Source organism: Oenanthe melanoleuca, chromosome 12 (genome assembly GCF_029582105.1).
Source record: "Oenanthe melanoleuca isolate GR-GAL-2019-014 chromosome 12, OMel1.0, whole genome shotgun sequence".
NCBI classification, from domain to species: domain Eukaryota; kingdom Metazoa; phylum Chordata; class Aves; order Passeriformes; family Muscicapidae; genus Oenanthe; species Oenanthe melanoleuca.
The window spans coordinates 6869754-6892693 of record NC_079346.1 but is presented as its reverse complement, the minus strand read 5'-3'; the positions used below and the strand labels follow the sequence as shown (position 1 = coordinate 6892693).

The window sequence follows — 22940 nt, the reverse complement described above, 5'->3', positions numbered from 1 at the left end:
ATTGTGAGTATATCTATATATATCAATGGGAAGGAAAAGAGAAAATAGTGAAAGAGTGCAACAATACCTACAGTCATAAACAATAACTGTTCACTCTGAATTTTAAAATTATTAACTTTTCAATACGCATTCAAGAGCACCACATTTACAGAGAACTCAGGGCTCAGTCCTGCAAATACTTACATGGGTATGCAACATCACCTGCTCAGGCAGAAATGTCCTGATATGCTGAGAGCAGGACTACAGCCAGCCATGCCAGCTGCCTGTTTCCAGGATCAAGCCTCACAATTTTCTGGTGTATATTTGACTATGACATGGTTTCAGTGGTTTTAAAACACTAATCTTTTTGTTAAGGTGCTTCAAAGAGTTGAGAGTGCTTGCATTAGACTTAGATAACCCAGACAATGAGTAACAGAGCACAGTCCACCCTAACCTCGTGACTAGCAATTGATGTATTGCCAATAAGCCAAGGCAGAAGAGGCCAACAGGAAACCAGGTGAGTTAATCACGTACTGGAGGGGCCCAGGGAGACCCCTGGAAAAAACCTGAATTCTCAGAAAGGGGCAGAAAGGAGAATTGTTCTGTCTTGCTGCAGTATTCCTTGCTCCCCTCTGGACAGCAGGAGCGGCAGCAGCTGCAGGGACCCTGCTCATGCTGGCTGGAGGCACACACAGGTCATGATTTGGAAATACAACCTTTCTGGAAAGTGGACAGGCTTGCTCCTGCAGGTAGTTGGTGGTGAATATTTTGGGAAGATTCGGCTCCTGCTGGCACTGTCAGAAAAGCTGCAGACTGACACCGAGGAGAGCACAACTCAATTAATTCATCCTTCAGCCCTCCCTCCCCTCTGAAAACACATTCCTCCTGCAGTGTACCTTGCCTTCATCGTACTTGAGTGTGCTTTCAGCTTTTAAAAAAGATAACCCAGCACCAGCTGGGAAGACATCACACAAACATACAAAGCTCCCACTGGATCCTGCAGGAGACCTGGGGAGACACGACCTCGCCGGGGACGCTGCTCACCTCTGCATGGTGCTCTTCGTTTTGCTGTAGGACTTCAATTACCAACTCTGCCAGACGTATTGTATCTTCTAACTTTTTAGCTGGTGTGACTAACCGGCCTACATTCTCTGTAGTACAAGAACTCAAGTTAAAAGGAAGGCAGGGTGAAAAGCTAGATGAACAGTAAGTTATTTTAGAGGTTAAAAAAAAACCAAACCGTAATATTCTGCAGCTTTAAAGATCTTTTCATGCATATGTTAAATGCTTATATAATTAGTACTGAGCAAACCAGAAAGCCACATTCGTTATTATACTATGAAAATACAGTGCTCCAGCTCCAAATTTCACAATACTGTCAGAGTTGGTTTGCTTTATGGTGGAACTTTATTAGCTCAAATAAGAACATCACATTCCCTAAAGACAGCATCTGGCCACTAATGCATGAACAATATGTATCCTTCGACGTAGATGATGCTATTATAGGAATCATGTCTATATTATTTAAAAATTCTGTAAAGATTAATTCAAACAAATCTGTCTGCACTTTTAATAAATTGTCAGACTCGAGCAATTTAAATGTCACCTGCTACTAAAAGCAAAACTTGCAGGTCTGTCTTGCTCCAGGATTTAACTCCACAAGGGTCAGGAGTTATGCATGCTGGAGGAAGTGAAAAGTGTAAATCCCACGCTCATAGGTAAGATTTATATAGGAAAAGAGATGCAACTTTACAACAAAAACCCCGCAAAACAAACCAAAGAGTTTAAATCCTGGAGCTTGGTGTTTACCTATGTTGAGTTTATCCTGCAGTGTTTTCTGAAAACTCTAAAAAATAATTAAATTATATTATTTCAGGTAATTTATATTATTAAGAACACATTAAAAATATGATGTGCTAACAATACAGAACATTTAGAGCATAATGCTAGAAATAACATAGAGGAAAAGAAAATAATCACAATGTCCCTGAACGATAGCTTCTGCAGAGCTGACCACAGACTGGTCACAGACATCTCTCTGGTCCACACCCAGGCCCCAGTCCCAGCTCTCCTGCGCAGCAAGAGCAAAGAGGGGCATTTCACTACACAGCCAGTTCACACCTCTGCACCCAAAGGTATTCTGGCCTCTCCATGACATCAGAGAGCAGCTCACTGCCCTGGGGTGTGCCAGCTCTCCCTGTGATGGTTGTTGGGAGCAGGAGTGGAGTGGGAGACCTGCCCCTTGGGACCCACATGCCAACAGGCCAGATAATGACAGGGCATCTGCCTCCACCCTGTTTTCTTCCTAGTGTTTTGGTCTTGTTTACTGGTGGGACAGAACTTGAGGTAGCACAAGGTGGCTTCTCCTGCTTGACTGGGTCACCCAGGGAGAAATCCCTCCTTGTTGAAGGCTCAGGGGGCTTCCAGGACTTCATCCTCCCCCTCAAAGTCTTGCCAGCCCCCGATTTTCCCTGAATAGCTGTTTACAAGTTACACAGTTCCCATGAAAAGGAAAGCTCTATGTTTCAGGACAGTCCCAAATGTGTCTGGTTTTTGGAGGAGCTCAGCAAGGTGGAGTCTGGCACTGCAGGGCCTCAGCTTGGCTGAGGCATGGTAAAGCACCGTGCAAATGAACTCCACAGTTTTACTGATTTATGGCACAGATAAGGGTCTTGGGTGCTTCCTCTCCAGTTTTGCTGCTGTTTCTTGTATCACTGGAAACAATAAAAAATATCAAGGCTCCTCTTAATATAATTTACTGAGCAAATACTGAAATTGGAGAGCTCCTGGTTAACTCCTCAGACCTTGTCATATACTATCCAAAACCTCGATGGCTACAAGTAGAAACCATTTGCTTTTGCAAAAGCAGCTCAGAGACAGCTCCCTCAGTAAGATCTGGTTGTTTCTGCACCTCCAAAGCCAAGGGGAAGCTTTTCCATTGATCAGTGCAGCATCAGGCCCATTCTCATTTGCAACATTGATCTGCTCTCAAATATAACTAAAAGACAAAAGTGTTAATAAGAACAACTGCTCAAAGATGCTGTCTTTAAAGAAAATATTGATGCTTATATAACTTTGGCAGCCAGCAGATGTCAATCTTAATTTTTTTCCTTCTTATTTTAAATATTTCCCTGGTTAAGTTACTATACATCAGAATATTCTGCTAAGATAGCTGGAGCACTGACAGTTACATGAAACGTATACGATATACTTATCAAACATTTCATCCAACATCATGTAAAGCTCATACATATTTATAATTTCCATGCAAAATGTTATGCAACAACAATGTTATTTTGTGCTGACGTTGATATTTGAAAATGTTGCATATGTCAGACATTGCTAGACAAAAAAATGTGGACATTTTGAAATAAATGCTACCTCTAAATCTCTAAAACCTACCACGTCGCACTAGGTGTTTTGTATAAAGCTGCATATGAGGACTAGCTTTCTACTGCTACACGAGCGGCTGCTAGACTAGGAAAGCACTGAATAAAAGAAAGGAAGACTATTACAGTACTTGGCGGCTGTTTGGCCATGCCTTTGAGCATATGATCTATCATGTTAGTCTGCGTTTGAGGAGATGATGGTGGCCCAGCCGGCGGCTTAGGCTTGGGCGGACGGGCTGGTTGTGCATGACGGAGAGAGAGAGACGCCAAAAGTAAAGAGACAAATGACTTCATAAACAGTGACAAAAAGATGGAAATTTCAAAAGGAACATAAGCAGAAATGATCAAATACAAATGGAATAAGCTGCTGGGTTTTTGCTTATCGGTATTTGGGGTACTACACGGTAATGACACCATTTGACAACACATATTCTTGAAGTCGGCAGATTCGAACATCCTACAGTACCGTGCAATCAGAAAGCCAAAAATTCAAAGCAAGTATGAAACCACACTTTGTGCACTCACACGAGGAGACTGAGATGGGTTAATTCAGTTAAAACTCTGGAATTCAGAAAAGGTGAACTAAAAAACACGACTTGAAGTCAGCTCCCCAATGCTTAGGCACGTTTAGCAATAGAATAATGAGCCATAGGAATTAATTGCTTTGCAAATATCAATTACACATTTTAGAATTAAACGTCACTGTTGGTTAAAGGGAGCTATAAAATATTCTTGTGCAATTTAAACATGTAAAAAAATCTGTCACTTAAAAATGTGTGGTTCCTGATCGTTTCCAGCTCATTTAATTATTTTCAACTTGGAATTCTAGTGGCTTTTATATTCTGGGTTGAATCATATATAAAAACTTGCCAGCTCTATCAAATATGTTACTTGCTATTCCAAATGTTAGAATACTGCAATCAGGACTTGACCCATCTGTCATATAGTTTACAATATCAGCATAGGAAAAATTCAAAGAAAATAGCCTTTCCTTTTACATACACCCAGAGAATAAATTATATGCTGTGAATATATTAACACAATAGTTTCTATTCCTTTTAATAACAGTTTTTAGCAGCATTGTGACTATTTTTAATCATGTCATTTGCAAGGAATCTGGCATATTTATCTGGACATTCTATTGCCAAAAGTCCTTGCCATTTTGCTTGCATTTTCCAGTGGGGGAAAAAAAAATCACTTGGCTTGTGCAAAGGAGATTTCTGATTGCTTTATTTCTCACAGAACTATAACACTTACCAAAGTATAATAAAGAATATTCGAGTAAACCATTAAAGAGTGAGTTAGGTTGGTGCCCCTCTACATACACAGGGATAGATATACATACATACATAAAAACACACACAATGCACACGTGTGCACATACACGCACACACACACATTTTTAATCTTTTAAGCTGTGTAGTGATTAATTTAGACTCTCAGATTCAAGCTATTGGCTTTCTTTCTTTTCCTTGTTTTCTTACAACAGGAAAAGCAAATCTATTCATTCATCTCTGGAGTAATCCTGACCTTTGTTCAATGTCTACCAAGGGTGACTTTGGCCCCAGAAACAAACCTCTCAGACTCAAGTGACAGAAATAACTGCTTTTTGGGAATTGGCCTAATGACTTTCACTCTACTTTAAAACATAAGCAAGAATTCAATTTGGCTACTCACTGATTGCTCCTGAGCTTGACATGCAGATTTAGGAAGAATATTTTATTGCCCATCGCTATGGAGAGCAGTTTGTGCCAAGGTCTCTGGATGGAAGGGATGGTGGGGAGAGGGAATTGCACATCTCCTCCCACCCATGTCTGACAACCACAGGGTGGGAACCCCTCGCCACCCAGGAGAGTCTGTTGGGTGGCAAAGTCGGGGGTTACAAAGACAGAGTGAAAGGAATCTGAGTTGCACCCCATTGCACACCTCAGCACTGCAGCCCCCAAGCATCCTTAAATGTGGAGTCCAGCCCCTGCCCCTAACAGCTACCCATCCAAAAATAGCCCCTAACAGCTACCCACCCAAAAATAGCTGTTAGACTTCACAGACATCCAGATTCCAGAGTGTTGGACGGGCCTGATTAGCACAAGTGTTTTCTGTCCTAGGGAAAAGTCATTAATAGAGAAGGAGGAGGAGGAGAAGGCAAGAGATGCAGCAGCATCTTCACGAGTCGCTAGTGCAGCGCGTACAGAACAGCTTGGAGGAGGCTCCCGCTGTGCAGTTGTCAGCACAGTGCCCCGGGGTGGCTCTCACTTCTCTGGGGGGGCTCTGAGAGACCCTCCAGCACCTTACCCTGCTCCTGGCATCCCCCCCCCACCAGCAGCTCATGGAAACAAGCTCCCACAAGGCACTGGAGCAGGCTAAGCAACAAACTCTTGATGTAATTCTGATCTGGCCCGATCTGCACAAATACTCAGCTCTTTTCGCACATTTCAGTTTTTCAGACCCAAATTCAAGGCGCTTGCATGATGGCTGCAGAACCACCTGGAGCTGAAGGAGGGGAAGAGTTCTCTCTGTTCCTGGGGGCTCTGAACACCCATGAGCCCCAACCCATGCTTTTCTTTATCATCTCCTTATTGCAAGAAAATTTAGAAGATTATGGTCTGGCTAAGGAAAGGGATTAATTTCCTCTGTAAATTGAAATAGAAAGGGGGTTGTGACAGCCATGCACTATGAGGCAATAGAGTCCAGTACTTCTCTGGGTCCAGGTGTCAGAGATGACATGTGAGGTCCCTTTCAGGGGTGGCTCAGCTCCTGCTCAGAGCGAGGGAGATGTGTGAGGCTGGATGGGTTTTATGGCGCTTGCTAGTGATCAGCTGCAGCGTGTGGCAGGTTTTGTTTCACTTTGGCTTTCCTTTTTTCCCCTCTTCTTTTCCTCTCTGATCCCTTGCTGCAGGCAGTATAGTATCAGAAATTCTCTTGTACTTGCTCCTCATGTGTGTGAGATAAATAAGATTTAAACACCTTCACCACTGAAATCAGAGCCAAGAGCAGCTTCTTACTGCCTGACAAACTGCTTTCCTGGACAAACTTCTATTACGCTTCTGCATGATACTGGCACATAAAGTACTCGCAGAAGCTCAAATTACTTGGGAAAACCTGCATTTGTGCTCGCAATGAGCTTCAACCTGCAATAGCAGGTATATTGATAAAACTGTGCTACTTTGGGTATGGATATTGCACACAATTCATAGTGCGTGACTCTTTACAGATGGAAAGATTTTCAAACTCTGTATTTCTCCCTCGACAGCATGATTTCTGCTATATGGGTTACTAAGACATCAGCAACATTAAGAATTACACTTGCAATAGGAGAAGAATATTACTGACTTCTCACATTTTTTTAGAAGTGTAGCCACTGATTCAATGATTTCCTTGTAATAATTAAAAATATATGACCCTTGCCAAAGGCTTTAGCATCCAAGTGTTATGTGTGCATTCATTTGTGAGCCAATCATCAAAACAATACAAAAAGCTGCTGTTCTCAAGACAACTATAAAGCATAATGGACTTAGCCCAAGGACAAGGCAGGGCAGCCTCTTATTACACTCCTGAAATTAATCTGCGTGTATCAAAAAGGGATTTCAGTGATGGTGTTTTTTCCTCTCAAAATAAGAGAGAGGAAAAAAGGAAAAGGAAAGGAAAAATCATAGAAATGTATTTTTTTTAAACTCAGAAAGAGATGCCAATTCACCTCAAAACCTCAACATACTAAGAGAGAACTGCTCTCCTGATTTTCTAATGATTATTGAGCCTAGTGAAGAATTTGTGCCTATTTGAATTGTATCTCATGCCCCAGGCAGCAAGTTGCTCCCACAGTTGGTGGGGGACTCGTAGAAAGACAACGTCAGAATACAGATCTCCAGATTTCTGAACCCTTGCAATCACTTCATACTGCTTTAGACACTGCCTTTGAAAGGTCAAGAAGAAATCTTGAAAGCTACATAACAATTCTTTTTTAAACACAGCCAAATGCCACTTTGAGGAAGGAAACAAAAAAAGCAGCATTTCAGCACACATGGATACAGGTTATAGTCATGCCTGAGTGAAAGTATAGGATTTATTATTGACTTCAGCCTCCACTCCTGCATACAAAGATGGATGTTTACATATATTTTACATTTTTATTTACTCAAAGAAAGCAGTTTCATTTTCTTTGTAAGCTTTGTGGTTTATCACAAATGCTGGAGTGATTGCCCAGCAGGGGTTGGGCAGACAGATCACACAGGACCTCTCCTTGCCTCAGACCTGGTCTGTTGACAGGCAGCTCAGCTCCTCAGCTGAGTTTTGGATATGTGCACAGAGCTCCCCAGTGTGTGCCAGCTGTGCAGCACAGAGAGATGTGGAGCTTTGGGAGACTCCCTCCCTGCACAGGGGATGGAGTGGCTGCTGGACAAGCAAAAACCTGGTATTTTTGGATAGCCCAAAACAGAGTAGATGATTTGCCTGGGGTCCCTCTGCTCTCCAGCTACTTTCCATGAGATGTCCCAGTGCTCTGCCACCCACATCCTGGCACGAAGCACCAAGGTGAGACCTGACTCCATCCCCATGTCTCCTTCACCGCTCATCTCTGTGCACCAGCTCAGCACTGCCACGAGAAACCTCTCCCTATAGAGACCAAACCCAAACTGCAACATGAGAATTACTCACTCTGAAAACTGAACCCTCCCCACAGTCTTACACCAAACACAAATTGTCAAACTGACAACTATTGCCTTGGCTGGCACCACCTCTGAAGCTGCCTGTACCCAACTCCAGCAGTGCAAGGTGGCACTTGTGTTCATGGGATGCCCGTACACAAGGGAGGGAGAAGTTATTATTTCCTAAAATAATTATGTATTCCTGACTTACATAAATAAACAAACATTTATTACAAGGTTACAATTATTATTCTTACTGTTAGTAGCATTGATTAATAATTAAAGTAATTTATTTTTAATTCTTTTATCATAGTTCCTAATTTAAATAAAGGCAAGAGACTACACACTTCTCTGGAGAAAGGAGAACAAAAGGGTAACACTTGTGTCTTTAAGAAGTTCTTTTCAGTGCCTTATTTTTATTCTTTCTTCTGGCAAAATAAAAAAGTCAGGCCAAACCCCAGTCACTTTTGACTCCGCTTCAAGTTTCAAGTGAGTCCTGCTGACCTTGCCTGAAAATTTTTTATTTAAAACAAAGGGAGATTTGTGAGCACAAAGCAGTGGAGTCACAACTCCCTGTGCCCTTTCACTTGCTCCAAGCATTGGGAGGATGCAGGTTATTTTTAAACAAGCTGGGCCATAGGAATGTCCTTCTGAATTTCTGAACTGCAGGCACGTGACAGGTTCTTGCAGCAAGCACGATGCCCCATGCAGTTATTATGATTAATGCACAACAGCCTGTGCTCACTCTAATTGTTACAGTTAATGGTAATGATTGGGATTATTCTATTTACTTTTGTTTATTTGCACCTTTCATAGATGTAAGAAAAAAAATTATTCGCCATTTTCTAAATATTGATTGTTATTTACAATTCCTTTTACTATGATGCAATAGATTATTGGCCAAATTTGAGCTGAGGAGGTCTGGGGAAGCCAGAACCTGGCCTGGCCTCTTCTAACACAATTTCCCTGTGCAAACAGAGCTGAAATCAACTGGATCCTTTCTTTATTCCCCACAAAACAGAACAATCTACTCACAAAAAGAAATGAACAGTTCAGGTTTCAAGGACTTTAGAACTAGGACTCGGGGATACAACAGAAACGAGAAGAGGGGCTGCAGAGCTCCACCATCCCTTCTGCAGAGATGTGCACTTGAGCTGAGCCTTTGCCTTGTTACATGTCACCACAGGTTATAAACAAGAGACAAACAAGACTTCTATCCCACCAGATTGTTTGTTACACATTAACAAATAAATAGAAATAAGGAAATAAAGAAAAACCCAGTCCTCCCATCAGGGCAGAAAACAGAAGGTATGAAAACCAAAAATGAACATTAGTTTACTTATAAATGTGCTTGTTAGGTGTGGAAAATGGCCAAATCACCAACATTTTTTCACCCAAAATGAGCTGCAGTTCTTTTGAAAAAACAATAAACCTTCTCTTTACAAAGACTAGATTCTTCTCTACAACTGTCTCCTAAGAAGGCACTACATCTCTACAGGGTATTTTTAATCTACACTCTATTCTACGAAAGGAGGAAAAGGAGATTATGTAGACAGCACAAATTAACTCCTTAAGTATCAATGCATCTCCATTTTCAGCCTGAAGGAGTACATATCTTAAGGAGCTATGAAAATAGAAAACAAAATAAATATAACTCAACAGTCCTAACAATTTATAATGCATATACAATTGTTCACCTGCATCCTTTTGATTCTCTATATGAAAGAGAGAAAGCAACAAGGAGAGAAAAGAGAGAAACAAGAACAGATATGCAGGATTAATGAGCAAGTGGACCGCACAGCCCCCCAGTTATGCGTGATATATGACATTTGAAAAAAGAAAAGTCTCCCCGTCTCGCCCCCCGCCCCCCGAGCGTGGGGTTACCAAAGGAAGCTCCTTTCACTGGTGGAGGTGAGAGGAAACGCTGCACAAATAGAAAACCAGAGAGGGAGAGCTCTGAGGACACAGAGGGGGGTCTCCGAGTGACAGCAGGGTCGGGGTGTCCCCTCCAGAGCTCGGTGCAAAGGAGTAAGTGAAAAAATCAAGGAGGAGAGCAAGTAGAGTGCATCCTTTTGCTGAGAGCTAACAGACAGGAGACATTAAGATCTGATGTACAGAGAAAGGACAGCCTTATACGATCTTATACACAGGACTGGGTAAAGATTTGATACGCAGGCAAAGGGATGGCTTTTTCCAAGTGTCCTTTATCTGACCTCTAGCTCACTTCTCCACAATGTAGCTGCTACCTTTTGATTGTGTACCAGTGACAAGCACTTTACAAACTGGGGTTACACAGAAGCAAAGTAAAAATGCATTCAGGTCACGGACATTAAGAAGAACTGAAAAAACTTAGACAGTCTGAGTTTGTCACAAACAGATGGGTTAATTGTCTAACCTGGTTTAGGCTGATAGAAAGTGACTGGACTTCTCACACTGGGTTTCACAGACAGAAGCAACAGACAAGCCAATGCTAAAAGACTTGAAGCAAGGAGAGTGAGTTGGTTTGGATCTGGACTTTCTTGAGGTAATGAGAACAGAGAAAGTGAGGACAGCATGGAGAGGAGGGTGGTAGGTACTCACGAATGGTTAAATCCATCACTTGAGAGGCCAAGCAGAAGACAGGATGCTCATACATTTCTCTCTTTTTCCCTATAAAAGAGGATTTGGGCATGCAAGAGGCTTAGGTCAGAGGTAAAGAGGTTACAGGCTATAGGTCAGAGGAAAACTTCATATCAGGTTAAAAGGAAAGCCACAGAGTATTTTGGGATATACACAGGATAAAAAGAAGAAAAATTAAAAAAAGAAAAAAAAAAAAAGAAAAAGGAGGGTTAAAATTTGAAATCTACTGGATTAACCATTCAGCATGCCCATGAGTCACAAGAGAGGCTGTGACCATGACTCTAGAGGTTTGCTCTGAACTGTTTGCAAGAATATAATGATCAAAACATCATGAATAGAGGGAAATAGAATTTCATTGGTTTAAGGCTCCGAGATACTAAGGATTTCAGCCTTCAGTATCTAAGGCTTTCACAGGTATTTCTTCATAAGCATAGCCTCAAGCACTGCTGCCACTGATTTGGTTCTGCATTTTTGACAAAAGTGCCTTAAACATGTGGCTATTCAAATGTCATTCAAAAGCAAGATTTCAAAGCCATGTCCAGTGAACAGGAACATGTCTCACCAAGGTAAACTTGTCATTTGTCCTTCTAAGGAAGTATTTGAATACACAGTGGACTATGCTCATGAGAGAAAACCTGATGCATGCAGCTGGCGGATGTTGGGTTGTTCAAATTAACAATCCCAGCATGCTTGGAAATTGGTGTTACAACCACTTTTGTAGAAACAGCATCAAAAAGTGGCTGTGGCCAATCACAGATAAAGGAGGAGAAAAGCAGAAGAGAGCAGATAGTGTGGAATGAACTATTTCTCTGAAAAGGCAGCTGGAAAAAAAAAATAGGTTTGTTGCTTCAAAGTATTCCCAGACCTAAAAGTCACAGTGCAAAAAGAGAGGGCAGATAATTAACACAACCAAGAAGAATTGAGGCACAAAAGGAAAAGTACACACTAACTGTTCTACTTTGGAAATGAATGCATTTTTACTTACAGATCATAAAGTTTGTTTTTGCATAGATTTATCTGAAAGAAGAGAGCAAATCTTACCAACGAGTTAGTGATATTTATACAGAGAACCTAAGGGAGCCAGCCCTGGGTAGAAGCATCCAACAACAGAAAAGCTGTTTTTGATTCTCAGTCCTTCTCCATCCTTGTCAAGTATATTTAAACATTGCAGTTTACAGAATACACCAATTAAAGTATCCTCTGAAGTTGAGTACTTTGATAAATTGCCTGATAATACAGTGCTTATGAAACCTTCGTTCCTTCTCTATTTTTGTCACTCATTACCAAGTCAAGAGTTGATAAACATCCTTTTAGTGCCCAATTCTTAAGTGTTTCTCACTGGATGCATAACAATGAATTCATTACCACTGGTACACAATTTGCATCATTAGACAGAAAAAAAATGGAAAAAGAGAGGACATGTCATGTACAGAACCTGGACAATTTGCCATATAATAACAACCCAATTTTTCATGTAAACAAGAACTAAGAACAAATCAGAGGGAGTTTTAGTTTGGGGTTTTTTTTTTCTCCTCTCAATATTGTCCTATAGGCATACAACAATAATCTTGGCTGTGGGAAAGCTTCACATCACACATAACAGAAACCCAGAGTCTAGAGCAGAACATACCATTTATCTGGAACACACAGGTTTAAGTAACTGGGAACTTGGAAAAAGTTGGGTGGGAGTTTCAAGTTGGGAACAGCAGCCAACAAGGTACCAACATAAACTGGTAACATATAAAGAACGACTGAATCATAGAACTTCAGTAACACATATCCTCCAGCAAACTTTAAAATGTCTTTTTGATGGCTACATGTGTCTCTGGTCACTGGTTATTATTCTCCCATAACTTAAAAGGTCAAAAATATCAGCTTTGCCAGATTCAGAGTGACAAGAAAGAAATCCGATGCAAGTATTGGATCACTGATCAATGACTGCAATGCAAACTGCAAAGACAATGAAACACACCCAGAAAAAAAGACATTTTAAATTGGCCACAAATGATTAAACATAGATTAAACAGTTTTTCAGCTTTTTTATTTTCATTTGTCTCCTGAAGTGTCACAAGCAATTAGCTGCACTGTACCTTCAGCTGTAAAGATGACATCGCAAGTATTTCTCAATTTGTTTTTCAAAGCCACGACATGAGTCTGAATACTACACCACTGGCCAAATGCACTAATGATCAAAGGAAAAAAAAGCTACAGTTCTCTTTAACTGTTTCCTCTCTCTTTTCCAGAAAAAGAAACGATTTGCATAGCTTCCATTCCTAACTGCTTCCGAAGCCAACACCACAAAAATACCACAACAGTTTTATCGACAAGAGCGTAAATAGCAAATGAGCTTTTTTTAAAGAGCTCTCAGCCACCTAAGTTGCCACCTAGAAACATAAGAAAAATTGTAATTTCAGAAAGAAAGAGCCTTACCTTCAATTTTGGCATACTCTGATAGTCGAGTATAATTGACTAGAGCTGCTTGCTCCAAGCATTTACGGATGACTGTTTTTACCTCCTCTTGAGGGACCGGAGTAACTATGTCTTTCATCAGAACCTTGACACAAGAAAATCTGATTTGTTGTGGCACACAGAACTGCTTTTCTCCAAGCCCAGCACAAAATCCATTCCTATGCTAGTGCTGTGTGGCTCTCAGGGCATGTGTACAATCCACAGGACTCACTACAAGGTCACCTTGTCCAGCCTAAGATGTGGGACTGTATTATTCCCCTTCTGTATCTACACCGTATGGCATGCCCTGAAGTCTGTGATGATTTTTCAGGGTATGACATTAAGATCTATCACAACTTGCCCAGTGCCAGGCAATGTTTTGCCCTTCCCAGGCTCTACTGACTGACTTGGGTTTAGGTCTGGACTTGGCCATATTGCAGATTAGCAGAGGTGTGGGAAGAATGCTGGAGCAGCAAGAATGCTGGAATGGGGATGGGGAGGATCATGGTGAACAGGTTTTATACATCCAGAAGGAACAAGTCTGCCTCAAGGTGGGAATTTCACCAGGCAGCAGCCAGGCATTGCTGACAGGGGTCTGTGATGTGGATCTTTGCAGGCAGACCCTTCACCCTCACCTGACAACACAGACACAGGCTGTGCTGCCTTTAGTGGTCAGGCTACACAGCCCTCAGCTGAGGCAGGAGACACCAACCCCACCTAAGCCCCACACTTCAGCATAAGATATCATTAATTACATGTCCTATGCAAAACCAACAGCTCCTCAAACTTTTTGAAATGGGAAGATACATGAAAATAGGTAATTGTAATTACTCTCTGCTATTTCTGTGCTTACCCTCTCCAGCAGCGACAGAGTGGCTTTCAGTGCACCCTCTGGACGGCCAAATGGAAAGCAGTACCTAGAAAAAGCACATCATTTCAGCATTAGATCAAGTGCACATGAACAAGCTTTTCCTGAGCTATAAGGATGTTTTCATAAATATGTCCAAGCAATTCTCTAGTCTCTCTGCCTGGAATGAGCAGTCTCTCTATAGGCTAACTTTCTGAAAGGGTTTGTTGGTATAGACTAAGGCAGCAAAAGAAAATATGGGTTAGTAATAAGCTGACAGTTTTACCATTTTCTTAAATCTGGGTGTCACCTGCAGAGTTTTTAGATCTCCTTGGAGAGATAATAACATCTTCTTCTAGAAATGAGGGGGAAAAGCTCCTCTGGAAAGGACACTTACTTCCAGCTGGAGACCTGGCAATGCACCAGGGTCTAGGTAACATCATCTCTCCGTGTGTGCATGTGCACAGCCTGCCTGACCTGACCAGTGTGCTGGGGGCCATTCATCCCTTTTGGGGGAAGGGGTATGAAACCTTTCCATCCTGCAGAAAGCCCTACTTGCAAATACTAGGGAGAAGGTAAACGGGTAATAACTGAGCAGAAAGGAACAGAGAAACAAAAAGAGAAGGGATTTTTTGTTGTTATATTTTAGAAAAAATCCACAGCTTTACCATGCCTATGGGAGCAAGATGGTTTGAAATATCTTTTAAAGGATATATATTTAAAATCACACGCCAGCTATAAACATGCTTCACTGCCCTGTGTAGGTCTGTGTCACTTATGCAAAATTCCTGTGTGCATTCAAAACCTGCCTTTTGGCTTTGCTGCTCACAGGAGGGAGCTGTGAGGGAATCATTCCTCTCGCATTCCGCCCGGGCTCTGTGCCTTTACCTGAAATGTGTGATCTGATTCTCCAGCAGCACGCGGAGCCGCTCCTTGATCTCCTCGAAACGCTCCTTCTCGTCCACGGTCACCGTTCCTATCCCGTCAGGCCTGCAGGAGAAATTCCACAATGACTCAGACTCCACCTCAGCACCCTGGCACCTCACCCCACAGCACACTGTGCTCTCCAAAAGGACCCTCACCAACTGTGACACCTGAGGCAGAGGGTGTGTGGCTGCAGCAGCATTGTTGTGAAAGTACCAAAAATAAACAAATAAACAACCTCACAGTGATAATCTAGATGTGGACCCCCTCCCCACCCTTTTAATATTTTCATAATTAAGGAAGTGTGGAAAAGCAGATTTCCCTCTAAATACAGGTATATGGAGGGAGTGCAATGCCAGCTCTCATGTCAGGATTGAGCTGGTTGCTGGCAAAAGAGGGATTGAATTTCTCCAGAAAATTCAGCTGCTAATTTACACAATTCACAGTATAAAAGTATATCAATGACATATATAAAGAGAATATAAAATTCTGCACTCCTTCTTAGCTGCTGAAACACCCCATTATAGAGGTTTCTTGAAGTGAACCATCTTCCATATATTCTGCCAAAATGTGCCTAAGGAATGACATGCATTTTGCATTGAAAATGCAATGCCTCTTCTGTCATTCAATTTTAATTTATAAAAATGAACACATTACGCAATTTATTGCAAATTTCCTCAGACTACTCGATGCTCCTCTATTTGAGGAGTGCACAGGAGTGTGTTGTGAGCCACCCAGGTCCTGCTGCCTTGGGGTATTTCTCATCTTTCACCGAGCACAGTGTGCAGACAATCCCTGCTGAGGCTCCTCCTGGGGGCTGGATAATGCCGTGATCCCTGTGCTCTTCTGTCCCGTACCTCTGCTGATGCCAACCCACCCCAGAGCTGAGAGGAGCAGCCCTCTTCTTCTCCCCACACCCACACAGCAAAACCCCTGTGCAGCAGCATCCCAGGGGAGAGGAGAGAGGGAGCCCAATCCATCCATCCATCCATCCACCAAAGGGATCGGCCAGGCACACAATCACTGGCACTGCTTCCACTGCTGGAGAGCAAAGTCTAAGGATTTGTGTGCTCCTGGGCAACTCTGCTGGCACAGGCAATCTTTAGGTAATGTAAGACATCTTAAAATCGAACAAATGTTCTTACTTAAAGGCCTCCCCCAGTGTTCAGCTTAAGCTGCATAAATCCGCAGTACTAGACTGGTTTGGCTTTACAAAAGACTTGGCAAGGGATTACAAAGCTTCTAATGAACCTCCTGTCAGGGGTTAATTGGTTGGCTTTATTTTCCTCTTAAAAAATCAAAGGCCCTAAACTTAAAAAGAAAAAAAAATCTATAAAAAAATTAAAATCTAAAAAATCAGTGCAATCATTTCTCCTTGACCCTACATTTAGTACGCTCTTAATATCATAAATATGAACTCTGATATTCCAACACAGGTGAATAAACCATTAAAACATTTGGGAAGAGGAACTTGCAAACCGTACATGATATTTACTGCAAAATTTTAAAGCTAAATATACATTAAATAAAACTTGCAACATGGACACAGAAAACGACTTGAATACCAGGGCATGTATTTAAAGTTAAACAGCATTTAATCAGAATCTTTATTTGATTATTTGCCAAATTCAGTTGTGTATTAAGGAAAAAAACAGGAAAAAAAGATTTAGGCTGAAACTTGGATAAAATGTCTCAGCTGGGGAACACATTTCATAAACAATTTTGGAAGTATGGATCTGGTCTCATTAGTAACTAATTAGTACTAGTTATTTTGAAAAAATGAGCAAGCCACAAAAAACCCAAATTAGATATTGAGCAAAAATTAATGTCTTAACATGCTTAATATAATTTATTCCAAAGTTCCATAAAATATTTAATATTCAGATAGAGATGTCCATGCCTTTTGTGATGCTGTGCACCTCACAGTGCCTGGTTTGCTCCCAGGCAGAGAGAGATAACTCAAGGCAGACCACAATAAATACCATATATTAAGGTGCAGGGTTGAAGTTCTCATTTGACTTTTGGCCCTGTACCCAAAACAGCTCAGAGTGTCACTGGGTTAATTGTATCAGCACTAACAAACGAGGGAGTAAAAGCTGCTTGCCCTGGCAGTGACTTGCTGTGGGACTGGAAATGGTATGAAAATTTTGTTACCCTTTGCTGGGTCAATAACCTCAACTGGTGAGATTTAATGGCAGGATCTGACAGCTGGGGCTGGGTCACAGCCCTCTCACATGAATCTCAGCTTCTCACTGTACTCAAAGCACTCACCATGTACCAGCTTGTGGTGGACACCCAGCACAGGCTGACCTGACAGCATCAGCTGTGTCCTGGCTGGGCTGTGGCAGCTCTGGAAGCATCACTGACCCCCACAAAGACAAAGGGTGGGCTCTGGAGACAAAACCTCTGGCCAATGTGGCTTCTGCCCAAGTCACAATATCTGAAGGGATGTCAACCAAACCCCTAAGTCACACACATACACACAATGAAAACTTAATCCTTCCCCTTTCTTGGGACCTGTGTGAGCCAGGAGGACACAAACCCAGTGGCTCTGGCCATTGGTCCTTCCATGCTGGGTGTAAGCACAAGCTGCTCTCATGTCTCATGCAAACTTGAGACACTCTACAGGTCAGCTGTAGCCATTTTTGGAGCAGTGTGGATGTCTGGAAGGGCCTGCCAAGCGAGAGCCATCACCATGGCAAGGACTCCCTTTCTCACCCAGCTGTGGACTATATTGCATCTGACATGATGAGCATCTCTTGAATCTACCTTTCAGATTTTCGGCAAACCATTTTCTCACTGTCCTTCACAAAGTTGACATTTTCGGCAGCATGATAGGAAAGATGTCATGTCGGCTGCTTTTCAAGTTGTTGTCACAGTGGTTAGCACCAGTTCTGTCATCTTCGCTTTCCTCACAATCCCCCATCTTGAGCCATGTCACAAATAATAATACTTCTGATGTTTTTGTCAAATTTCAAATACTATAACCCAGTTGCACATCTTTGGATTTACTAGTTATGTTAATCTTTGTTGCTCATCTTCCCAGAAGCTGAAGCATTAGAAACTCATTAATTAGTGACAAATGTAGGATATAGATAGAACTGGAAAAACACTACCCAAAGCCTTCCACTTAATTTATTAGCTCGATAATTTTGAAACCTAATTAAATATTCAAGTCAAATATACTTTGAAAATATAATCTTTCCGAGGGAACATATTTATTTTCCCTTTTGCAAGAACACAAAGGGTATATAGCTTAGCATCACTGTAATTTAAGATTCACTTCTATGCTCTAGACAATTTCAGTACATGGCTGATGGGGCTGAAAAAAATCCCCAGGAGAAGCTCAAGCTGCACAGCTCATTCTGATGCTTATTGGCAATTTTGTTTTCAGCAAAGGTCTCCAGCTCAACTTTGATACTAGCTATTTGATCTCATGCACAGAAGCATCAATTGCTCCAGTGAGCAGCATGTCTCAAAGCTGCAGGAACTGATGTTCTCACACAATCCACAACCACATCACTATTGCACTGAAGCACTGATGAGAAATGAGAGGAGAGCAAAAGGGTGGAACAGAAGTTTTGGATGTACATGGTATATACAAATGCATGAGGGACAAAATGGGTTTGGGTCTATGAATTCAGTTGGACAAACAACATTAATGTCTCCATCTGTGTGGAGACAATTCCATCCAATTCTCTATAGCTCCTGCTCACGGGTACTTGAGGTGTACGGCAGAAGCTGTGGGCAGAGAGGGAAGCAGAAGGGCAAAAAAGGCAAGAAAAATAACTAACGAGATTTTTAATTATAAGTAAACAAGTTTCAGATCACTCCTTCTGCTGCAGATTCACTGTGTTGGCTCTAAACTAGTAAATTCCCACTGTAAATATTTCATATGAAAAGTTTTAAATGCCACTTTCCTAATCCCCCCATGTTTTTAAGTTTTAAGCCACAAAAACAACAACATCAACAAAGCAGGTGGTGAAATTAAAAAAAAGGGTTGCAATTTAAACAGCAAAAATGATAGTCCTTGTTTAGCTTAGATGGTTTGTGCAAATTCTGGGGTTAATTATAAATTATAATTAGGACCTGTGATCCTAAGGCCACTGCATTATTCTACAAGTCCCGCCTCCCCCCATGCCCTTTTCTAATTATACCCGGTGCCCCCAGGGCTAGTTATGCTGCTAAAACAAATATATCAAAATGATTTTTTAACAAAGACTAATATACGAAGCAATAGCATGCATTTGTATGCAATTATAAATACACAGTATAGCTCCAGCGCGTTAATCTCTTTGACATAAGCCTCCATGAAATACCACGTCGGCTTCTAAATGAAAAGACATATCATCTTTTACACCTTTTATGTTTAACTTGTCTACACTTTTTTTTTTTACTGGGGAAAATATTGCTTACACGTAGCAAACAGATCTTTGCACGCACTGTGAGCCCTGGCATGCAGAGCCAAGGGAAAAAAAACAATGTCAAAAACTGATGCAAATAATTTGATTTTTTAAGTAACAACTCAAATATAAAACACGTGCTGCCTTCAGCTCCCTTGCTGGCTGCCAGGTGCAGCACATATGAGCTATACAGTAAACATCGATGATTAGTGCCTTGGACGGCATGTGTCAGGAGAGGCTTTCGCAGGATCCCTCGCAGGAGGAGCTGCCTGCAGTCCCACCGGTTGCACGAGGACGGGCTCTGGGGATGTGGGCAGCATCACGGCTGCCTCTCACATCTCCCCCAGCAGACCAGACCTGAAAGAGTCCACCTGCCTACACCCCTAGCAAAAAAGCGTGTTCAGCAAACACCGATTTTCCCCAACGGCCCTTTCTTTGGGGACTCACCCCGTGTGGGAAGCATCGGTGAGAAGCCCTTTGTTCAGCTCCTGGGCGCTGCCCCAGCCACCTGTGAGGTACTGCCAAGCATGGGAACCATTTAATCTCCCAACTCCTGCCTTCCTTGTGCTCGGGCTCTCCTCCACATCACAGCGCCGAGCCAAGTCACAGCTGATCGATTCCCATGTGCGATCCGCACCCGACGCACCGCGCCGGCACCGCATGGCTGCTGAGCCCTGCCATCCTGCACCCATTGTGAGGAATCCTGTCAGCCTCTTGTGCTGAGCTGGTGACCTGCTGGTGGCTGGCAACCCAGCCCTTAGCACAGGCAGCACATCCCACCGACAGACAGTGGGAGCGCCTGCTGTGTCACCATGGCGCTGGGTGGGACATGGAGCCAGCACCTCACCACAGGGTAGAGCATCACACCCTGCCAGACTGAACCTGCAGCCAGGGCAGGGCATCTGAACGACATGTGGAAACTCAACACAAAGCTCTAGGGGAGCACACGAAGATATCATGCTCAAGGCACAAAAACAATCCTGTATTTCTTTTGTTTCGACTAGCTGTGTGGAAATCTTTATGTGAAACAGACCACAATATAATGGAAAAAATTGCAGGTATGTCATGTAGAGTTTTCAGTTCCTGAAGATTTATGACAATAGCATATTTCTGCTGGGTTACAGTTCTACAAAGAGTAATGAAAGCTAATGGTAACATTAGCTTACAAAATCGCTTCTTGAAAGCAAGTTTGAGGCCATAAAATTCAGTTTACAGAAAAAAGGGAAGTCACTAATATATCCAATTAATTAACATAGTGAGCTGTAGCTGCTTGGAAAGTAAGTAAATAGTCACTGAACAACTTGCAGAAAATTATGGCGCTTGGTTGTTATTAGACAGGAGGGAATTCACTCCAGCATACTGATTTTGATAAGCTCAGTCTGCTAATATTTAGCATGCAAATGATCAATATTTAATTCTGATTTTTAAAAGTTTAGGATTAACAAGCACAAAAAGAGTTTTTCATAGTGCTAACTTTAAAATTAAAAAATAATACTATTCTGTGTCTAAGTAAAAAAAAATAAATTGCACAAGTGAAACCAAGGCCCTTCCTGAGAGTTACTTCTTTGCAAGAGGCAGGAGCCACTGCTCAAGATTTAGGCACTAACTATGGACTTAGAAAAGCTGAGTTCAACTTTCTGTTCCACAATGCTTCTCCCATGTGCAGACAGGGAAGCAGTGAGGCTCCTCTAACACATCACGTCTCTGTGTGTCAAACAACACTGACCGTACTGTTCCAGCCCCCTGACACGAGGACAGTGAAAACAGGGAGAGAGAAGGCAGGGAAAGACCTTGGTGGCTTGTAAATCCTTCCACAATTTGATCCAAATTCACAGTGTCTTTTCCTGCACTTGCCTTTGCTAGTTCTCTGGAGTACTATTGATAAAGAAAAGCAACATAGTGGTGGTACCAAAAGCAAAGAGACATTAATAAACATACAAAGTGTGTTGTCGGATAGTTCTGTGTCTTTACTACCTGTCACCTATGTAAACACATCAGAAATCACATTTTTGCATAATGATAGGTCTTTACAAAAGGCATCCTGTGATATCAAGTGGACAAAACTCCATTACCAACTAATGAGTGACCACAATTATTAAAAAGTATTGAGTTGCTCAGTCTCAATGAAGAGGAAGTGCCTGAGGAAAGTAAACCTTGTGGATATTGCTCTTGCTGGTCCCTGTTTTCCTCACAATCTGAACTTGCATAGTCAGATGTCTCAGGAGGTGAAACTTAGGGCAAGTAATTTACATTTAATGCATTTCTACTTTTGAAAAAGATGAAATTAAAACAAAAATTATGTGGACTGTCACGCAAAAGCAGGGATTTACAGCCTTGGTATGGAGAGATCAGTCAGGGGTCTGAATAAGATACATGACCCAAAGAAGGGGAGAGACCAAACTCTGACATATAAGGCAACAGGGCTCCAAACTCTCCACAAAATCCTGTTTTGACCACTTCACCTGCTGCAGCCACAGAGCCAGCCCCAAGCTTGAGCTGCATTTGCACCAGCAGCCTTCGTGCTCCCGTCCTGGCTGCGGCGCGGCAGCACTGCCGAGGCAGGGGCCGGACGGGCGAGGAGGCATCATCCCCACACTGACACCTGTCATCCTGTCAGCCTTGACCTTCAGGCTGTCCTCAGCATCCACAGCCTGCCTGCACTTCCCGCTGACTGCGAGCGACTGTTGTCTCGCTGCCTGACCTTATGCAAACACGATACAAACAGACAGCCCACCTCAGCTCCATCACTGTCTGCTGCTAATACAGGAGATTGATAGCCACATGAAATTATCTCCCTGCTCGACCTTCATTACTGGGTGGCATATTCTGTCTGACAGCCAACTTCATCCTGGGGAAAGCTAAACCACTCATTCAGGGGTTTTTACTGTCTAAAAGTGAAGGAACTATTTTTCATGAAGAAAATCAACACTTTTTCAGATTTGATGGAAAAAGAAGCCTTTGTTAAACATGAAAATGTCTTGTAACTCAGTCTTTCCCAGACCACCAACAACAATGCAGTGCATGGCTGCTCCAAGATGTTCTGTTGGGTGCTGTGCTGGGTCCTGGGGCAGGTGTGCCACTTTGACAACTTTTACATGGAAAGTTTCAGCTCTGCCACGAGCTGTAAGTTTCCTGGGGAGAGCAGGGCCAGTCATAAGGCAATGAGTAATGTATGGACACGGCAGGTGGGAGGGAGGGACAGAGCAAAAGCGAGCGCGGCTTTACACACATCGCAACTGGCAGTAAGGACTGCACGGGTAAATACTGGCTTCCCTTCGCTCTCTGCCAGCCAGCTCGCAAATGCATGATGCATGTGGCCTCAACAGCTCTCTGAAAAGAAATCGTGACTCTTCCACTCAGATATTCAGATTGCTCAGAGTAGACACGAAAGATCCGGAGTCGCGTTTTTCCCCGAGACCTCCTGTGGTCCCTTTCTGTGACCTCCTGGTAGCAAAAGCCAGACGCTGCACCCCACAGACTGCATAGCGAACTGCTGGGTGTTAAGCAGAGCCTGCCCTTGGTGGGAACGCGCAATGCTGCAGCCTTGCAGCTCCCACACAGAGCCTCCCGCGATCCCCAGGCAACACAGAGACAGCACAGACCAAGAAGGAACATGAACCTTCAGCTTTCGGATGTGAAGTCAACTGTCAGCTAAAGACAACTAAGTCATAACAAGACACCTCATTCCTTT

The 22940-nt window shown here is 42.5% G+C and overlaps 1 protein-coding gene across 5 annotated transcripts in view; it reads right to left on the bottom strand.

Annotated features, from left to right (window-relative positions):
• CADPS (calcium dependent secretion activator) overlaps positions 1–22940 on the bottom strand; it is a 204950-nt gene that overhangs the window by 55694 nt on the left and 126316 nt on the right. For 2 of the 5 annotated variants that reach the window (XM_056501538.1, XM_056501539.1), the window contains exons 14-18: positions 14811–14912; positions 13929–13992; positions 13058–13181; positions 10589–10657; positions 1024–1130 (exon numbers count right to left, since the gene is read on the bottom strand). In XM_056501538.1, coding sequence (XP_056357513.1) covers positions 1024–1130; positions 10589–10657; positions 13058–13181; positions 13929–13992; positions 14811–14912 — 466 coding nt within the window. Of the gene's footprint in view, positions 1–1023; positions 1131–3499; positions 3605–9705; positions 9724–10588; positions 10658–13057; positions 13182–13928; positions 13993–14810; positions 14913–22940 lie in introns of all 5 variants that reach the window. The other 3 variants (XM_056501540.1, XM_056501541.1, XM_056501542.1) reach the window with 2 other exon arrangements.